Source organism: Peromyscus californicus, unplaced genomic scaffold, assembly GCF_007827085.1.
Source record: "Peromyscus californicus insignis strain IS unplaced genomic scaffold, ASM782708v3 Scaffold_22__1_contigs__length_63687245, whole genome shotgun sequence".
NCBI lineage: Eukaryota > Metazoa > Chordata > Mammalia > Rodentia > Cricetidae > Peromyscus > Peromyscus californicus.
In genome coordinates this window covers 13195731-13217457 of record NW_026294525.1, presented here as the reverse complement: position 1 = coordinate 13217457, position 21727 = coordinate 13195731, and the positions used below count along the sequence as shown (strand labels likewise).

Sequence of the window (21727 nt, the reverse complement as noted above, 5' to 3'; positions counted from 1 at the left end):
ACACACAGCACACACAGCAATGAATGCTCTGATGCTGGGCTCCAACATACTGACATGAACTACAGAGTGTATATGTGAAAAGAAATAGAACCTACAGGAATGTCTGTGAAGTAGCGTTAATGAGCCATGGACTTAGATACACTATTTATGGAAGAAATTAATATTCTAAAAAACATAAAGAGAAACTCTTCATAAGAAGTGACATGAGAGCCGAGTGGTGGTAGGGCATGCCTTTAATCCCAGCATTTGGGAGGCAGAGGCAGGAGGAGCTCTGTGAGTTCGAGGCCAGTCTGGTCTACAGAGTGAGTTCTAAGACATCTGGGGCTACACAGAGAAACCTTATCTCGAAAAATTAAAAATAATAATAAATAATAAAAAAAGGAGTGACATGATACAGCTTAGGGATGATGAATACACAGCAGATCTGTGCCTGCCCCACTCTCCTTCTGTCCTCACGAAACCCACAGAGTTAACCCATCAACGTCCTGCTTCTGCTGAACCCCGAGGCAGGCTCAGCATCATATCCCCGCCCCCAGCTGTGGTGAGCCACAAGCACAGGAGACAAAACCTCATTAGCGGCTTGAGATGGTGGACAGAGCTCAGGCCTTGAAGCTGGCAAACCCACAGATACACATCTCACTGGTTGTTAGGACCTGAGGGGACTCAGATAAACACAGCACTTAACAGACACCCCACAGGAACTGCTTCTTCCCCCAAGTCTGTAGGCAGTGTTTGGAGGGTTCAGTCAGAGCCACATTGCGTAAAATCCTAGTGTCATGGTTGACTCTTGTGCAAGAAAGTCCCCAAGAAAAGAATGACACTCTGGATAGCATAGGGTACATGTTGCTTTAAATCAACAAAAACTTTACAGGCAATGCAATCAAGGCTCCATCTCTCTGTGAACCAGTTGATCTATGACATATGAATAAAAGTTGAGATGAGCCACAAAGAAGTTGGGTCATACATCATAAGTGGAGCTCAAATCTCCTTTCAGTCACACTAATGTCCCTGAACAGAGAAACACAATTAAAAAAACAAACTGTAAATGAATTGGCAGATATTAGGAGGTGGATAAAATTTGATTTTGAAAAATACAATCTTAATTTTCAAATCAGTTAGCTGTTCAATTTGTTCCAGGGTGATCTTACTTGACTTTATTACTCTGTCTCTTTTTTATATCATTTCTTCAGAAAAATTAAACTAGTCAACTCCATTCCTAGCCTCTATCTCCTAGATGTCTCAGTTTATCCAAGTATATACCCGCATGCTCTCCCTTATAAGAATTAAAACTCAATTCTAGTGAGAATTTCTCTTTTTAAAATATATACATATACATGTATACACTGAGTGCATATATAGGTATCTTGTTTATTAATAGGCTATTTAGTTACCACATAGTGGCTTCATCAATCTCATATTTAAAAACAAAAAAAATACCAAGTATTCAATGAATGTACAATATATGAGTTGATATTTTATATAATATACAATGTTTCCTGTGATTTTTCAATTACAATTACATGGATAAATGTAATTTTGGAAAACCTAGGGCCCATCAATTCCATTGCTAGAAACATATCCAAAACAACCAAATACAGATGCTCAGGTATATATGCATAGTCACAGAAACACTGTTCACAACAGTCAACAGACTGAAACACAAAATGACCATCAATAAATAAACTGTGATAAATCCATACAGAGAAATATTATGTATTGTCACAAACCCCATGAAAGACTGGCATATGCTGTATAGATAAACCTTAAAAACATTATGTTAAGTGAAAGATTTTAGTCACAAAAGGTCCCATATTATTGTGTCCATATAGATGAAGTATTAAGAATAAGAAATACATAAAGAAAAAAGCACAGATATATATATCCCAGGCCCTGGGGAATGAAGAATTGGGCACAACTGTTTGAAGGCAGTGAAGTTTTGTCTTAGAAATGTTTTAAAACTAGATAGAGATGGTTGCACAGTTTGTGAATGTACGAAATTTCCATTCAAGTACTTCAAAATGGATGATCTTATGTAAAATGGTCATATTGATCATCCTACATAACATCAATGTTATGTTAATACACTTTCATATAAATTCCCATAACTGGTCTTGAGGAAAACAATCATTTATATTAAACATTTGTTGCCATGTCCCCCTAACATACATTTCTATGCCAGCTGTTCCAGATTCTATGAAGCCTACATACTTCCATTGCTAAATCCCATCCAATTCTTCCATAAGCCCTGAGTCAGACTCTAGTGAATGTTAGCACAGTCCAGTCCTTGCCTGTGCCTCCTAGCTTGGCTTCCCTGGTACACAATACTGCTGCTCACCTTCCCTGACCACTCCCTCTTCTGTAGCCTTCACAAGGTCTTCTGCTATTTCTCCAATATCAGGGTTCCTTGGAGTTCAGTCCATAAACCTTTACTCTCTCCATTCCAGCACTCTGGATGGCTGACTTGTGACACTCACATAAATTCAGGTATCATCACTATACACACACACACACACACACACACACAAACACCCAAAATCTATAACTTGAATTGAGATTGAATCCTGGAGCTCCTTGCCTAGTTGTATAATGCCCCAGTGTGTTTATTCCAATGGATAAACAATGAGCTCCCGAAGAATGACCCAAACCAGGCTCATCATCTTACTCCACAGTGTGCCTTCTCCTCTTCTGTGTTCTCTGCTTCAGTGAATAAGATGACACTATCTATCAAGACATCATAAGAGAAAAAGAGGGTGGAGAAGGAGAGAGAGAAGAAGAAAGAAAGAGAAATGTAGAGAAAAGAGACATTTCTAGCTCTCCCATCCCAGCTATTGCCGTTTGGATACTGTCTGTCACCATAAAATTCATATTGAGGCTTAGTCTCTGATAAGAAAGACTAAAAAGTCTTTAAAACTTGGGTGAATTTTTCTACTAAATGGACAATATCAAACCAACCTCTAAACTAATACTTCTGTGGTGGCCTGGATGAAAATGGCCCACACAGACTCATAGATTTGAATGTTTGATTCCCAATTGGTGGAACTATTTCAGAAGCATTAGGAGGTGTGGCCTTGTTGAAAGAGGTATATCACTGGGGGTGGGCTTTGAAGTTTTAAAAGATTCCATTCCCTGTATGCATGCTTTCTCTCTCCCTCCTGCTTGTGACTCAAGATGTGAGCTCTTGGCTATTCTTGCCACCATGCTCCACCATCATGGACTCTGACCCTCTGAAATTGTAAGCCCAATCAAATGCTTTCTTTTATATAAGTTGTTTTTGGTCATGGTGTTTTATCACAGTAATAGAAACCCTAACTAAGACAATCTCTATACCCATAGATTAATGCAGCTCTCAGACCTTGTCAGAGAAGCATTTTTATGTAGTAGATGGTGTTTGTTAACACAGAAACTTACAACTGAGTAAGTCAGAGTAAAGAGAATAAGTGCCACAAATGAGACATCTATATCACACACACACACACACACACACACACACACACACACACACACACACACACACACACACTCGGCTCAGGGGCCATCACAGAAAGACTAAGAGTCAGAGGTCAAGGAGGACTATAGCTAGAGTGTCTTCTAGACATGACAGAGCCATGTTCACTCATGAACTCAGAGCTGTGGTTGCCTACACAAGACCTGCACAGGATCAAGCTGGTCAGCATTTTTGCATGGAGATGAGATGGCTTTATGAGCTCCCACCCCTAACTGGGAAGTTTTTATAATTAATGGCTTCTCAGGGAGGGAGAGTCTGTCTTCTTTAAGAGCTTGGCTCCTAGTAGTTAACCACCCTCCAGTGAAGGGTCTCACACCCTGAATATATGCACTGCAAAACTGAGTTATTAGAAATAAGTAAAAAAGAACAGGAATTGTGTTGGGGGTGGAGAGATAGGGGATGTATCTTAGAGGAGATAAGGAAGGACTAGGGGTGAATAAGATCAAAATACATTGTATGACATTCTCAAAGAATTAATATGATCTTTCTTTTAAAAAATTTAATTAAAAGCTAAGTAAGTCATGGCTAGAGAGATGGCTTAACAGACAAGAACATTTGCTGTGTAAACATGACAATGTAACTTAAAATCTCAAACACCCACATAAAATGCTAGGCATAGAGTCATGTATACCTATAATGCCAGTGCTCTGGGAGACAAAGACAGGAGGTTCTCTGGGACTATCTAGCCATCAGCCTAGCTCTAGGTTCTGTGAGAGACTATGGCTCAAGAGAATAAGGTGGAGAGTGATAGAGTAGACAATTGAGATGATCCTTTTGTTCTCCATACACACACATATGGGACCACAGACACCACAAATGCATGATGAACAAATAAATTAATATGCTAAATAAGCCATTGGGAACAAAGGTTTTTCTCATGAGAGTGAATTCTCATTTTCCTGGAGACTGGTTTGCCTGCTGATAGAATAGTTGTTGTAAAAAGGCTCCTCACATGCTGGGATTCCTTTGCACACAACCATTATGCCTCCTGCTTCTCCATCACACAAGCTGTATGTGGTCCTTGCTGGAAGCTAAGCAGATCCCATCACCAGCCTTCAGAATTATAAACTAAATAAGCATCCCTCTTCCTTAGGAGCCACCCAGCCTTCAGTGTTTTCTTATATAAGATGAACTAAGATGACCCTTTCCAGAATTCATGCAGGCCAGGTAAACACAAAGTTGTGTTATGGTTGCATCTTCCAAGATGGTCCATTCATACATTCCTACCATGTCATGTCCTGTCCATCACCATTAGCTTCTTGTTAAATTACTGCAAAAGCCTCCAAAGCCAGTCCTCCTCTTTCAAATTCTCTCCTTCAACCCAATATAGCACCCAAATAACAGCCACAGCAAATCTCTACATCATGAACATGCTTCATGTCACTCCTCTATTTAAAACCCTGCATGGTTTCCAGTTTCTCTGTACTTCAGCAGAAAACCATTTATGGTTGAGCCCTAATTAATTCCAAAATTTCACCTTCTCCAATATCCTGTCCTCTACTCAACCAAAAACAGACCAAACAATTAAAACAAAGAAAACTATATTCTTATGGAGCTAAATTAGACACCCAATTCATGTCATGACATATGTCTCGAGGCAATACCATAAGCTCATTTCATGTGTCAATAACATAAAAATCAATAAAAAATGAAATATACAAGGGGTGGGATGATGACTCAATTGGTAAGTGCTTGCTACATAAGCATGTGTTCGTAAGCATAAGACTATGTTCAATCCCAAGAACCCATGAAAAGAGGTGACCACAGTGACTCACACCTATAATCCAAGCACTAGAGAAGTGGAGACAGGAGGATCCATGGACTTTGCAGGCCAGCCTGTCTAACATAGTCAGATTTAGGACTCCAGGTTTAGGGAGAGACCACCCATAAACAAACACACAAGTATTGCTTTTACAAAAGTTTGTATTCATTTAGAAATAAATGGTAGAGCTGCTTGCCACCAAGGCTAACAATCTGAACTCTATCCCTAGGACCAAAACTGTGGTGCAAGGGAAGAATGAACTCCTGAAAGTTATCCTCTGACCTCCACAAGCACACTGTGACATGCCCCCAATAAACAATGCAGTTTTTTTTAAATGAATGAAAGATAAATTATGTATCTTTGTTTCACTGGGTTCATTTCTGCATAACTGAAAAGGTAGAGGTTCTTTCAAATAGAGATCCAAAGAAACTTGAGCGGAGCCACTGCACAAAGTTTTCCTAGGAACCCTCCCTCTCATACATAGCAACCTCTTGTCATTATTCTGAAGACATCTGAGCTGTATTCAAAGTCACAGCAGCTGTGTCAAAAAATGCCCCTTGCTTATTTAACTTGCATAAAAAAAAGCCTCAAAAGTGGTAATCATAATGGGCAGCTTCTTGTGGAATGACAGTTTTCTCCTCCTCATCCTCCTCCTTCTCCTCCTCCTCCTTCTCTTCCTCTTCTTTTTCTTCTCTTCCTCCTCCTTCTTTTCCTTCTCCTCCTTCCCCTCCTCCTCCTTCTTCTCCTCCTACCATTTCAGATCTGTTCCTGCCTGATCCATTAACTAAAATAACTGTCTTGAATGGTATCTTTCCCTTTAATGATTCCTAACATTCTAAAATGTCACTTGACAGTTATGCAGTGGGACCTTCTAATTTCCCCAGAACCTTAACATGATTTGTAAAAGCACTGTCCTCTAGCCACTGTGCAAACGTACTAACCTTAAGTGCGGCAGCACACAGCACTGTGCCCTCTTTCATAGTGTGTTCTGTGACTACACACCAAACTTCCTTTTAAGTCAGCCCACCCACTTTCCCTGGTGCCTCTGACTCCCTGCCTGTCTCCCCGGCAGAACCAAAGTCTTACTTTTGTCCAAACTGTTGGAGTTCAAACATCCAAGGATGGGAGCGAAGCTGTTGGTCCCGCCTCCAGTGTCAATCATCTGTGTTCATCCCTTAACCTCTTTTCTCTCTCACTAAAAGCTCCCATGCATTCATTTAGTCAGCAGATACCTTCAGGGACTCCTCACTGTGTCACACGTGTGTGGACATATTAGTGAGCAAAGCAGAGACCTCATCTCTTGAGAGGAAAGAGACAATAAGCTCAACATGAATCATGGAAGTTACGTAGCATCTTGTGGATGTGCGATCCTGTGAGGTTGACTAGGTGAGCACCATAATGGAGTTGGGGAATTTGAGCAGGGTAGAATGCCTGCTGCTCCCTGATGATACTAAACCCCACTACCTGACCCTCACATGTGAGTTTCCAAGGGTCATTATGGGTGGGACCTGTTCCCACAAGTCTGGGACAGGCTACCTCCTGTTTGTCTTCAGAGCTAGGAGTGGGTTTCCTTCACAGTCCTCTCATGGTGTTGTGACCTGGTTGTTCATCTGATTCTCCTACAGACAGGAGTATCTTGAAGGAAGCAACTGTTATTTATAAGGCAGTTGTCTATTACATGTGGAAAAGCTCTACAAGTGTTATGAATGACTGAGTGATGGAACATGACTTTTTTTCCTTTGACAATTAAAAAAAAATGTTAAAATGAGATGTGGAAACTGCTTTGGAAAATATTTCAGCATTTTCTAAAAATCACAAGCTTATCATTACTGCACAACTCAGTAATTCCCCTCCTAGGTACCTACCCACCTCCCAGAGAATGAAAACCCATGTCCATGAAAAGAGTTACATGCAAATATTTATAGTCACATTAGTCATAATATCCCAAAGCAGGGAACAACCTAAATGTCCAACAATGGGTAACTAAAGGGCATGATGTGCTCATGCTTGAGAGACAGAACAACATTAAAAAGGAAGAACCACCTCATGCTAAGCTGTACAGAAGCCTTGAGAACATCACACTGATTGACAACACAAGAGATAATAGTTACTCTGTGTCTCCACTTTTATGAAGTTCATGAAGGTAGAAAGTGAAGCAAAGGCTTGGGGATGGAAGTAGGATTAATGGTAAATGCACAAAAGGAGTCACTCTGGTCCTAAGCAACTGACCTAAAATCAATTTGCTACAATGGTTACATTAATGAGTGGATGTGGATGAAGTAGGTATTACGATATAATAAACATGCCTCAAATAAGCTGAAAACATGAAAACAAGCTTGGGGTCTAAATACAGTGAATAAAATCCCTCTTACTCGGTTATCAGAAGGTGCAACCCAAGGTCCCAGAGGATCCACCGGAACTGAATATGACTAGCTCAAACTTTCACGCAACATCGAGTCCATGCTCTTTGGGTTAAAGGTTAACTATGCAGTCAAGTTTAGATTGCAGAGACACAACACATAGATATTTTACATAAAGTTTGGCATACTTTAAAATTTAACTAAAACAGGTCATCAAATTCTGGTATTTAAATTGAAGACCACAGAAGTGTTCAGGAGTTGTAAGTGAAAATACTTTATATTTGTATAATGAAGGACATTTCTAATGTACAATATGTTCATCAAGAATGAACACTAATATAAACTATGGCTTCTGTGGCCATCTATCTAATGACATGTCATGGTAGGCTTGTCAACTGTAACAAATGTAATGATATGTCATGGTAGGCTTGTCAACTGTAACAAATGTAATGATATGTCATGGTAGGCTTGTCAACTGTAACATATGTGCCTCTCCACTGAGGATACTGATGCAGAGGGCTGGGCAGGAGTATCTGTGCCTGTGTAGACTCCAGAAGTGGAAAACTCTCTGAACCTTCAAATCATTTTTCACTAGAAAACTCTAAGTTCTCTTAAAATAAAGCCTTGGAAGCAACTAAAACAATGGGATGCTAAGGCAGAAAGATTGTAAGTTCAAAGGTACTTGGGTAAGAGTGAGCTCAAGGCCATGCTAGGCAACATAGTAAGACCCTATATCAAAGCAAAAGATAAGGATGGGGGTGCAGCTTAGTGGTACTATGCTTGCCTATGTTCAGTTCCCAATACCAAACATTAGAGACATCTAATTTTAGTTTCTAAATGGAAACATGAATGTCAAGTACCTTACAAAATAGACAAAATTACAGAAATATGAAATACTAAAAAAGAACACCTAGCTACCAAACCAGCTTCCACAGCTATGTAAGTTAAGAGAGAGTAAAGAAGAAGATGATGACTTGGGATAAAGGACACTATTGTGGAATTTCATAGTGGAACATAAAAATTATGGCTCTCTTAAATAGAACCATATTAAGGGAAATAGCTCAAGAAAGCAAAGATTTGTCTATAATCTGCTTTTATATTTATGCTGGGGGGTGTCTTTCTACATGCTGTGAATATATGTCGTTCCCATTGGTTAATAAATAAGCTGCTTTGGCTTATGGCAAGGCAGCTTAGAGGCAGGTGGGAAATCCAAGGAGAGAAACAGGAAAGAAGAAAGGCAGAGGTGGGGAAGACACCAACCTGCTGCCCAAGGAGCAACATGCCAACAGACCAGCAAAGCCATGGAACATGTGGCAAAACATATATTAATAGAAATGGGTTAATTTAAGATATAAGAGCTAGCTAGCAAGAGGCCTGCTATAGGCCATACAGTTTGTAAATATTATTAAGCCTCTGTGTGATTATTTTATAAGAGGCTGTGGGACCACGGGGCCGGGTGGAACCAGAGAAAATTTTCAACTACATGTTTACGAGTAGATATGGATTTCTAAGTCTCTGAATCACTTTAAGTGGTGCAACTGAGGCTGCCAAATGATCATCACAATCTAAAGAGACTGCAAAACTCTCCACTTCTCCAAACACACCTTCTGTTTTCTCAGTTGTGCCCTGACATCCCCATGTACACACTGAAAATGAAGCTTAATATATGAAATCAGCTGTCCCTTCCCAGGCCACTGCAGAACAACAGAGGCTAAATTCTCTAGAGTACACATGGAGTCTGGATTCTCCTAGAGCACACACAGAGTCTGGATTCTCCTAGAGCACACATGGAGTCTGGATTCTCCTAGAGCACACATGGAGGCTGGATTCTCCTAGAGTACACACAGAGGCCGGATTCTCCAACAGTACACACGGAGGCCAGATTCTCCTAGAACACACAATGAAGGCTAGATTCTCCTAGTGCACACAATGGAGGCTGGATTCTCCTAGAGCACATGTACTTGTGACCAGTAGTAAAATCTGAACCCCATTTTCTAAAATATGAGCTAGAGGTATACAGAGATTGAAGGAGAGATGAGACAAGATGAACTGGTGTCATCAAGCTGTGCAGAGCCTCTCACGCAAAGGTGGAAATTAAATGCAGACCAAATGACAGAACTACAAAAGCATGTCCTTTGATCAGAAACCCAAGTTCCAAGGCTTGTCCTACATACATCTCTGAGGTTTCATGGGATAACATGTGGCATGATTTATATTCACACGTGATTATGAAGAACATACATGAAACAGGCACCCAGAAGCTTCCTTACTAAAGAGGCATTGACTCCTCACTTGGGCCCACAACCAAAACACACTGAAAGCCTTACATCACTGCCTCCATTTTGCCTCTATCCCCTTGATCTTGGGCCACCTGCTTACCTCTTCAGGTTGGAATATTCTTCATTGAAGGAGTGTCCACTAGCGTACCTCACCCCCCACTTCAAGGCTGAAGGTGCAGAGATAAAGTTGTCCTAAAATTTCAGGCAATTTAGATTCTAGAAACAAGTGGAACTTTATAGGAAAGATCTATCCCCTCCCCTACTTCTCCCAGGAAGAGGATTCTGCTGCCTATTAGAGCTGAAGTGACCATGTCCTGAGAACTACATTGATCCCCTCCAGCTATGACAGTCATAAGGACTTCTTGGGCACACAGGCAGAAGCAGAAAGAGGAGACAATGATGAAAAGACCATATTTTATTCAGGACTGCTTCATTATGCATACCTCTTGGCTTCCACTCCACTCCACCACCAGTTATGCCTAAACCTAAGGTTGGGACCCCGACCTGGAACATAGAAGTTTATTTATTGATAGTGAAATCTAGTCTAAGAAGGGACATCATTAGCATTTTTCCTCAATGATGTTGCTGTCAAGTTTCAGTTATTTACCTAGTCTCCACCCCTGCAAATGGCAGACTCCACAGCCCCCCTTCCTCTCTCCCTGCAGTGAAGTTGACTACAGGGTTTTGTTCTGATGAGTAACTCATCCTCTTCTCTCTTTCAGGAAAGGACACAGAAATGGGCGCCATCAAGCACCCTCCATTCTGCAAGCCTCACCTGGGTCGGTGAGCAGAGAGCTGTACCCACCAGCCCTGGAGAACAACCATGACAGGATGCAAGAAAAACGTGTGTTTGGCTTGGTCTTCCTTCTTCCTACCTCCTTCTCTTTCATCTCTCCTTTCCTCCCTTTCTCCCTTGCCCTTCTAGATATATGAAGCAGGTCTCACAGTAAGTGTGGCTGAAATATCTCAGGAATGTGCTTGACAGAAACAGATAAGAGCTAACACTGGCTGAGCACTAAGCCTAAGAAGGTACCATTCTCCACCTTTTGGATAAAATCAATCCTGTTCTCAGTGCCAGAACTCATGAGGCAGGTGACTTTTTAACTCACAACACCCAACTGATGCTGTTGTTAACATGAAGAAATTGTATAGGATCAACAAACTTCCAGAACACAGAACAGGGCCCAGAATGAGTAATTCTAACATGAGATGACGGGCTATCTTCCTCTGCCCTACAAAGAGGGATTAAAGAAAGAATAGGCAGCTCCAGTTAACACATGGCACAAGAGAACACTCTGACTTGAACAGGACATCTGTCTGCAAGCCATTTACAGGCTGATCTTAGGCAGAGCCTATGAGTTCCCTGAAACAAGTTTTTCCCAGTGACAAGGCAGGTATAACCAGTGTCTTCAAGCTAAATAAAATCACCGGGCATGTATATAATACCATAAGATGGTTCAGACCACAGAAAGTTAAGAGATTGTTGTCATTCATCTGTAAGAAAAGGAAAAGGGATAACTCAGAAGGAGAAAGCTGACATCAAATGAGCTCCTTGACTCCATCTCCTTCACTGATACCTGGAACAGCTGTGTCTGCCTATTTTCCCTTGTCATTTTTGCATCAGATTAATGGCTGTGAGGAAAAAATTCAATTACTGAGAGCATAATTATGGTTGCAAGCTTGCTAATCTGCTTGTACATTATTTGGGGTATATTTTATTAAAAATATTATTGCATTTGGCTTTATACAATGTTATCCTATAAATATAATTAGATTTTGATCCCTAGAGGACTTCTTTCCACAGGTGCCTAGAAATATGTATTCTGTGCAGGAAACAATTGGTAGATGTCTTTGGGTAATAAACAAAAGCCACACTTCTTACAGAATCCAGAGATTCTCAATGTATCATAATTCTAAATGTGGACCAACATGGTACCAGAAAACGACAATGGTCCTGGGATGCTGAGGCCCCAGCAACAGAGAGAATCAAGGGCTCTGGGGTAGGCAGATAATGTGCAGTGGATGCTGCTGGTGACTCAGGGAACCCTAGCCGGAATTCCTACTGGCAACAGTTGCATCTCTTTGCTGAAAAGGTCTTCTGGGTCCTAGTTCCACTCTTCTGACTTGCAGAGAGATTCACAAATCAAGTCCTGGAATGGGCTCCTGGCTCATAACTGAGAGGGCGTGGTACATAAATAATCCAGCCATTGACCCTTGGCAAGCAAACTCTGGATTGTGTATTTTTCAAAAGTACTGAATTCCTCAGGCTGACTAAGCTTGAGTTGCCTAGAGCTATCCTTGCCTATTCTCCACCTTCTCTCATTTCCAAGCTAGTTGTAGCTCTAGGTCTATAAGTGCAACTTGCACAGATTGAACAAATCAACCTTGATAAATATGCATAAAACATGTCTAGACCAAGCAAACACAAAATATTCATGCCATTGTTCTCAAAACAATACAGTAGCAATAATTTGCTTAATTTTAACATTGTATTAGGTATTATAAGTAATGTAGAAATGATTTAAAGAATAAAGGAGGATGTGTATAGATTACATTCAAATGCTACAGTGTTTTGAACCTGAACATTCAAGGTTCTTGGTATCCACGGGGAGTCCTGGACCTAGTCCACCAGAAAACAACCACATTTCCTGCATTCCTTCCCAAATAAACCACACACACAGCCAAATCCTCTTCTTGGGATCTGCTTCTGAGAAATGTAAGCCAACCTGTCTTTCCCCCAGGGGGAAAAATTTCCTACTCATAGTGATCAATTGTGACAACACAAGTATCCTTAGAATCCCTCCTCATTATCACCTCCTAAGAAACACCCAAGATATAGCCACCTCACTACCACAGTAGGTCCTTCTGGAGAGGGGACCATGAGGTAGCTGGTGTCCTACCCTATGTCCGTAAGTCAGCTTTCCTGGCCATTCTTACTTAGACTCATGCTTTCTCTCCCCATGGAATCATAAAATAAGTGAAAGTATGTTTCTCTTACAAAAGGACTCTTTTCAGAAACGTTATTTCCAAAAACAGTTAAAATAGAACCTTCCTCATTTAAAAGATTGATGACTGTTCTCCACACTGAAAAATCTCAGCACATGTGCCCTGGCATGAGTTACCCCTGGCCAGGCTCACCTGCTCTGTTGGAAGCCTCTAACCCCAGGGGGCTTTCCTTTTCCTCAGTGCAGATCGGCTTCTTCACCATCAGAGCCCAATAAAAGTAAAGAAATCAAGACGAAAGGGGAGTTTTTGAAAAATTTGGTTGACTTTCATTATTATAGAATGAATAATATATCTTGATAGCTAATAAGTTGGATGTGCCATCCATAGTTAAAGCAAGAATAGTGAAATAGTTGCCCACAGAAGAGCAATCCAGTCAATATTGCAGCTTGGGCAAGAGAGACATTTAGAAGACCTCGCTACTAGCTGAGGAGTTACTGACAGTTGATGGCTACTAAGGACAGGAGAGTCTGCTTTCTTTAAGGGTGTGGCCTCTGATGAGTCTGTGGCTAACACAAATTGGACTATATATATATATTTAAGACAAAGTTAGGAAAGGGAGTGTGAAGGATGAAAGGATTTAGGAGGAGGAGTAAGAACAAATATGATCAACATATATTGTTTACATATATGCAATTCTCAACTAAATCAAAGTATTACATAAAAATACAATTTAAATGAATTCATGCTCACATTTAAAAGAATAGCAGAAGAAAAAAGGAACATCATATAAGATTCAAATGATGTGTGTGTCAATACTAGAGATTTAGGAGCAATAAAAAATAATAATAAATGGTAATCCTTGAGATATCACAGCTATGAGATAGCATACAATCTGCCATCATACAATGTATATTAAATCTTCAAGGAGCTTTCCAATCTCCCTAGGCTGTTTTCCTGAATTCCATGAATATCATTAAGATACTCCTGAAGGCCAAGAAACAACAGCTCTGCTTTTAAAAAAAAAAGAATTAACATTCTTTTAAAGACAATACACGAACAACCAATGAGTGCAAGAGAAAGATGCTGATAGTAACTGGGCATTAAGGAAATGGAGTCCTAACCACATGAGATGTTTATCACTTTACACTCATTAAGATGGTGAGTACCAAAAATAAACCAGCAAGCAAATCCTGAGAGAGTTCTAGAGAAGCTGTAAGCCCTATGCACCATCAGGAGGAAGGGAAGAGGGCAGTTACTACAGAAAACCATTCCTGCAAAAACTAAAAATACGATGATCCTGTAATTTCACGTCTGCATATAGACCCAGAAGAATTCAAAGCAGGCCCTCAAAGACATATTTGCAGGCCCTTGTACTAGGGACATTGGGCAACAGATAAAAGGTGTGAGTAACATGAGTGTTCATAAATGGACACAAATGAACAACCAAATGCAACATGTGGACACACTAGGATGATCTTAAGAAGAAAGGAAATGGAAACTTGAAGATGTTATGCTTTGTGAAACAAGCCAGCCACAAAAAAAAAATTAAGTAAATACTATACTTACTTAAACACATGCAGCAGTCAAATTCACACACACAGAAAATCTTTGGTAGTTGCAAGGGACCAGCAGAGAAGGGACACACAGAGTGGGTTAGCGGGGGAGAGATTCAATTTGGCAATATGAAAAGAGTTCAAGGGACAGCTGTACAATGATGTGAATATATTTAATGCCACTAAAATACACGCTTTAAAATGGTCAAAAACTTGTGTGTGTGTGTGTGTGTGTGTGTGTGTGTGTGTGTGTGTGTGTGTGTGTGTGTATAATCAATATTTTAAACAATAACCTTCAAAATTTACACCCACTATTTGGAAGTCATTACTTCAGGAGAGAATGAATGCAAGTTGGCTAAGATTCCAAGTGGGGGAACCCAAGAGAGGATCATGGGCTGACAATGGACACTACCTCACTACCTCTTTAACAGGGGTCAGCCTCCTGTCTGTGCTGAGGAAGAAGCTGAGCCCCCAGAGAGGGTGTGTGCAGCATCATGGTGTGACCTGTCCCCTGACTTTGAGCCCAGGGCCATCTTCTACCTCAGCATATCATTTCCTTGCATCCTTCCTGAAGACACTGTTTCAAATATTGTCCCTTCAATTCTGACCCCTTAAATATATTCAATCTTAGGTTCTTTATTTCCTTGCACAGCTTCCTTCTGAAATAGACAGTGTAGAAGATCAAACACAGAGCCCATTGACAAATGAGCTTATCAGCCAGGCTGCCTATAGAATCAGCTGGCTCTGTCCCTTAAAGGGGTTCCTGACAGAGGGGGGGGATAAATATTCAAGTAAAAACTTCTAAAGAATCCTCACATCAGAGCACAAGTTCAGCTCTCAGAGGCCACTTCTCTTGACATCTAAGAAACATACTTACACCCACATCAATTTCCCTTCTTACCCCATGTCACCTGCCCTCCTCCTCCAGAGAAGGTACCACCCTGCAGGAGCACACCTGAGGCCTTCCATTCCATCCACCTGTCGTGTGACTTAGAATTAACCTTCATGGATGTCAGTAGGTATCTTCAGGATAGGATGCAGTCACCATGAGGAACCACTTCTGGTACCCCAAACACCTTACCAAAGCTCTGCATCCTAAAGCCACAATCCCCGAGCAGGTGTATTTCTGCTGGTGTATTTCTACTAAAGCATGCACAAAATTGCTTTTTATCTGCATTCAAAGCTCTCAATTACTTCAAAACACAGATAGTGTTCTTGGTCAGTTTATTAATAGAAAAATGGATGCAGATAGAGTGGTTTCAATAATCTCCCTGTTGATAAATCTGATACATATATTAATGTATATTAATATTTATAAATATGCATACTGCATGTGTATATAAGTAAATTACATATATATTATATATATATATCAATCTTTTAACTAGGTGAGCCTGTGTTTGTATTTTCCATCTGTTAGCTTGATTTTAGTAAAAAGTGTTCTTTTAAATCCCATGGATTGACATTAAATAAATGAATCATCATTGTGAGATCACCTGGTCACTAGCATGTCTTACATCACCTTTACAGACTGTCAACACCTCTGCTCTGCTCTAACACAAATTCTAGGCTGGTATAAAATTCACCAGTTTCATGTCACTAACTTTTACTTTTCTTCACTGTAGAAACGCTTCAAAACACTGGAGTTTTCTTTGAGATGCACTCAGAAATGGGATTTCAGTTAAGAAAGTAATACAGAGTTCTGGTATATTAGACATCTATAATTCTCATTGTAATGAAATCTTGTCAGTGAAGATATGAGAAAATTTTATATGACTCATTGATAAGTAGCATAAAATTAAAATTAAATGATTTCCCCAAAAATATTGATGTATACTCTGTATTTTAAAGAGACAGTTTAAATTACACAAATGGTCCGAGAAGATGGCTCAGCCAGTATAGGTGTTTGCCACAAAATCCTGGTAACTTGAGTTCAAACCCTGGAGCTTATATAAAAGGAGAAGGAGAGAACCAGTGGCACACAGCTGTCCTCTAGCTTCCACATGCCTCCTGTGGTATGCATCCCAGCCTAAACGCACACATGCACACCATGCATTCACATGCACGCAATAATAAATAATAAAAAAAATTAAATAAGCCACGTAAGTAAAGCGTGTGTCAGTGAAAAGAAAAAAAATTCCCAGCCTATGGCAAATTCCCTCAGATATTTTCTCAAAATTTATGCTTACAGCAGATTACTCATGAAAGGTACAGTACTGAAGGCCAGGAAGATGCCTTCTTTACAGGGAGAAACTAACCATCCTTTGTCTTTCTTTCACTGAAAGAAAGGCTCTCATATTTGGCAAAACATTTAAGACAGTTCTCTTATAAATAGAGAAATTCTGGCTTTCAAGTAAGATTTTCTGGAAGGGTCAGTTCTGCTCTACCAACTGATTAAAGCTTGAATAGAAAAGATTCTCGTCAAACTGCTTCCAAGAAAAGCACCTTCCACATCTAAGCTCCTCTGAAAGCCACGTTTGGTTCACACGTGACACAGTTCCCACGATGCATCGTTGTGCAACTATGTTGACAATGAGGGGAAACACAGCCACATTTGCACAGACAAGTGGGAGCCTCAAGGGACTGAGAACGCTGCAAGGTGCGTGTTAAGCCAGACACTGCCCTGCAGAAGGCATGGGCTGACCTGAAATTTCCATGAAACAGGGTCAGATGGTTTACCCAGCAGCCCCACAGCTCTCCTGAACTCTTGCTGCAGCAGCAACACAAATAACATCAATACCAGTTCATTTACGCAACAAACCCCCTCAAGTCTCCAGTAATTTTAGACAAATCATGGATAAGACAAAAATAAACCAAGTATGTCGCCAACAATGAACGGACATCAAATTCTATATTTTACCCACAAATTCTTTCTCAATTTTCATGTTATTTTCCCAGGCACTATGACTTAGAGATCAGTTTCATTTTAGCCTCAGCAACTATGTCCCGGATATGTCCCATATTCTCTATGCGATGCTCCTTTTCATGGGCATGGCACGTTCCAGTTCTCACGGCTAGGATGCCAGTCCTAGGAGCTGCATCTGAAAGCTTGCATTTTCTGACCATCTCCTAACCGGATTTCTGGCCATGCACTCCTTCACAGTTGACTGATGCTATGTTCCTATTATCACTCACCTGTTTCCCTGCCAGTATGGAATCTTCTTTAGCCCCTGCCTCTCTGGTAGTCCTACCTATTTGTGAACAGTGTGTCTGAGTTCCCTATTGACTAGGCCCAGGTCACCTGTCAATGGAAGAGTCACATGGTCTACAGAAAAGATCCTGGCTCTGGGGTTGGAATATCTGTGTTAATCCCAACTCTGCCATTGACTTTTTCAGAGGCTCTGAGCCTGTTCCTTCAGCTCTTGGCTTTCAGTAAACTAACTTGAAGAATAGGAGTAATAAAATCAATGTTGGGTGGTTATATGAAAATTAGACGTCATGTCTACAGTACTGTGGTGGTTCCACTCACACTATCCCGCCTTTGTTTGCATTAGACCTCTGACTCAGATGTTCACCCTACCCCCATCTTCTACTCCTGAAAGCTTCAAAGAAGGTGTTAAGCAAGAATTGGAATAGTTTTGTGGGATATATTACTGTATGGGGATCCTTTCTAGTAAACCCCAAATTTAATTGTATTTTTTAAACATAGAAGTGGAAATCCCATTCCTGGGAAATTATTTCCTGTCAAGAAAAATACTTGAATGAGATCTCATTTCTCAGAACCCCCTAGGCAAAGCAAGCATCAGTGATTCCTCAGTCCCACTTACTTGAGAAATCAACAAATATTAATCAAGTACTTATTAAACACCAGACACTTAAGTACTAAAGATATAAGCCCAGGATCTTGCTATGTAGACATAATGATCAATTATGAAAGATGGGAGTCTGACACACATTCACAAAGAAGGATATGTGTGACAATCAAATGATTATAAAATAATACAAAAGGAAGAAGATGGAGTAGCTAAGTTCAGGTCAGAAGATATGGTAAGTACACATAGAAGGTGTGTATCAAATTAAAATGGGACTCTTAAGAAGAGGGATAGGCTAGATGATCCTGGGCAGGAGAAAGGCTTCTGGGAACAGAGACAAGCGTTTCTGAGCAGGGACTCTCTATAGATAAAGGTGTACATAGACCCGGAACACATCAATAGGAATCAAAAGTTCCATCGCTAAGGCTTAGGCTGGGTTAAGACTGGAAGTACTAAGAAGGAAGAAAGGGTACCAGTTAAGGTGATACCTTGAGCCAGGGAGTGGGTTTGAACTTTACCCTAAGGGCACAGGAAAGTGAGGGTAGAGTGTAATTCCAGTTTTTTTTTTCACTAGCTGAGATTTTTGTGGCTTATATGTGGTGTTGTAAGAAGTGGTGTAAAGCTACACATGCTCTGACACACTCCAAACCAATGAAATGCTATGTGAAAATCTTTCCTAAGGAGGTCTGGGTAGTGGTGTTGGGAGAAGCAATGTGAGCAGAAAGGAGGTGAGCCATTCGCTGATGGCTGGGTACCAACAGACAAGCACAGAGGAGAGGATGGCAAAGTTCTTGGGCAATACTGACAGCAACAGGGATGGGCAAAGGGGTCTAATAGGATAGCTCATATGTTCACAGCAGAATTGCCACTTCTAGAGATGTTCTCTCAGCCTCTTTCTGGAAACAAGGCAACATAATGATATCATTTATCTGGTTCCCCAGGAAGATTCAGGGTAACATGTCATCATCAGTATGCACTTAGAAATCAAAGAGGCCTGGACAGGAAGCACTTTTTGTCCACTTCCTTCACACATGACTTGGGCAGTTTACACTGGGTCTTAATCTTACCAACTTTTAAAGCATGCCTTAGAGGTCTGAGACTCTGTATCTCTGTCTGTCTCTGCCTATGTCTCTGTCTCTATCTCCCTGCAGAGATTGAACCCTGGACCTCACTTATGTTAGGCAAGCACTCTACCACCGAGCTATATCCCCAACCTTTTTCTGTTTCTTTTTCATTTTGAGACAGTGACTTACCAAGTTGACAAGACTATCCTTTAACTCACTCTATAGCCCAGGCAGGCTTTGAACTTGCAATCCTCCTGCCTCATCCTCCTGAGTAGCTAAGATGATAAGCCTCTGCCAATATAGCCAGCTAGAGGTTGTTCTGAAGAATAGGTAAGAGCCTGTGTGCGGAGTACCTAGAACATTCCTTGGCATATGGCAGATGTTCCATGGGATAGGCTATCCTGCTATATGCAAAGTCACAAAGAACAGGGATGGCCCTCCAAGAAGTATAAGGAACTGAGAAAGGAGAAGAAATCAGTCAACTTTTAAGTGCCTTAGCTATTAAATCTAAATTCTTAAAGTAGAGACAGTAAGCGCATATTTTCTGTGAGGGCGTGTTTGACTGTTACTTCGCAGTTGGTATTAACACAGACAGCAGGAATATGACTGGTAATTAAATCTTCATTGAGGTCTACCCACAACAAATATACAATTAAGATGTCAGGAACAAGGATGGGAAAGAGAAAACAAAAGAACTTGAGAAGTCCTCCATGGAAGACTCTTCCTTTTGTATACCATGAATAACCCCCTCCACTTCCCTGGACAACCAAGCTTATTCTCAAACTGATGCTGCTAATTGAATGTTCTAAAACACAGGGCCAGCATCCTGAAGCTTGCTTTCTGCGTCCGATGAAAGCACACAGGGATGGGGAGCCCATAGGCATCTAAGATTCCATCTTTTCCTCTCTCTAGTCCAAGCCAACACGGTTGCTCCATGCAGAAGGGTGAGATTCCTGATGCCTAAAATTAGGAAGGTCTGATGCCTAAAAGTACTGGAGCCACTCTCCTAAGAGAAACAGAAGCTGGGGAAGCCAAATGAGCCAAGTTGCAATTGGATGGCTCCGGGGAGGACTTCTTTCACATTCTACTAAGAAAGGGACAGTGCCTTCTCGCCAAATGATGAGATGAATTAACCGCTTAATCCTGAGCCCTGTTCTAGCCCATAGATGCATCATGTTCCAACAACACTCAATCTGTCCTACAGGCTCAAGAAATCCCTCGGGGCTGTTTATAGGGTAACTCAGATCAGCTCATCTTAAGAAAGATGCAAGTGACAATTACTTGTGATAACGACCAAAATGCCATAGCCTAAAAAATTAGGAAATGAATGCTGGAGACATGGCTCAGCTGGTTGCCACGGCTGACCACTTGAGTTAGAACCAAGGGACCCACATGGTGGAAAGAAACAACTGCCTCTTGTAAATTGTCCTCTGACATCCACACATGAGTGGTGACACGTCTATACCCAACACACACACACACACACACACACACACACACACACACACACACACACACTAATAAATAAATACAATTTAAAAATTAAAAATAAAATAACAGAAAACATGAAATACTTATATCAACCTTAATTCCCCTTAAGAAGGAAGCTGTGTTTAAGTCCCAGGTTGGCTTAAGTTAGTACTGTTCCTTTAAATGAGTAAACAAGCCTTCTCTATTGGTCTTCTTGAATCACAAAGAGACCCCAGTTCTTCCCAAACCTGCAGTGGATTCCCATTTCCCCGGGGTCAGCAACAAAATATCTACCTGCAAAGCTCTGCAGATTATTTTCAACAACACTGATGTCCCTCTCGAGATATCTCCAGTCACAAAAGACAAACACAATAACTTCCTTTCCAGCTCTTTTTCAACAGTCAAACCATGAAGCTGACCACAGTAGTGTGTGGCCATCAAAGGACAAATTCTGCGACTACCTCTGTGAGCATTGTTTTCACAGCACTTATTTAATATCATCATGGACCAACGTCACCAGTCCCTACACAAGGCTGGCATAGGGATGAGCAATCCTAAACCAACCCACCTCGCAAAGACCAGGAGGAGACAGTGGGAGAAGGGTTGGATACTGTGTCTCTGAACCCATGGATTTGTGCTCTTAGCAGAGGCCAATGCTGAGTCCCTTTTTAACAGCACCTTCGCAATGCAAAGTTCCCACGGCAAACAATATCCAGACAGATGCTGGAACCATTAGGACCCCACAGAATAATAACATCAGTAGAACCAAACGGCTCCCTCCTTAAGCAAGGATATAATTGGGATCCCTTTCCCTTCCTCTCCAATCAGAATAGTAAAGCCAGATGGCTTCTCCTCCCAGCGGCACAGCTCACTAACCTACATAGTTCCTGGAGCAGAAATGAGTCCTCTATCAAATCTGCTGCTTTGCTATGCTCCAACTCCCGGAGATCAGAATCAACTTTCCCCACTGGGATTACCTGCTCTGTACTCTAGAAACCACTTTTTGGTAAACAGGCTGGGGCAGGAGGAGGGAGGG

At 41.0% G+C, this 21727-nt stretch overlaps 1 protein-coding gene across 4 annotated transcripts in view; it reads right to left on the bottom strand.

Moving 5' to 3' along the window:
* Positions 1-21727, bottom strand: part of Ipcef1 (interaction protein for cytohesin exchange factors 1) — an 84833-nt gene that overhangs the window by 46084 nt on the left and 17022 nt on the right. The window contains exon 1 of one of the 4 annotated variants that reach the window (XM_052750924.1): positions 20986-21144. The exons of the other annotated variants lie outside the window; for them this stretch is intronic. Coding sequence (XP_052606884.1) covers positions 20986-21129 — 144 coding nt within the window. The 5' untranslated portion in view covers positions 21130-21144. Of the gene's footprint in view, positions 1-20985; positions 21145-21727 lie in introns of those variants that run through there. 4 annotated transcript variants of the gene reach the window in all.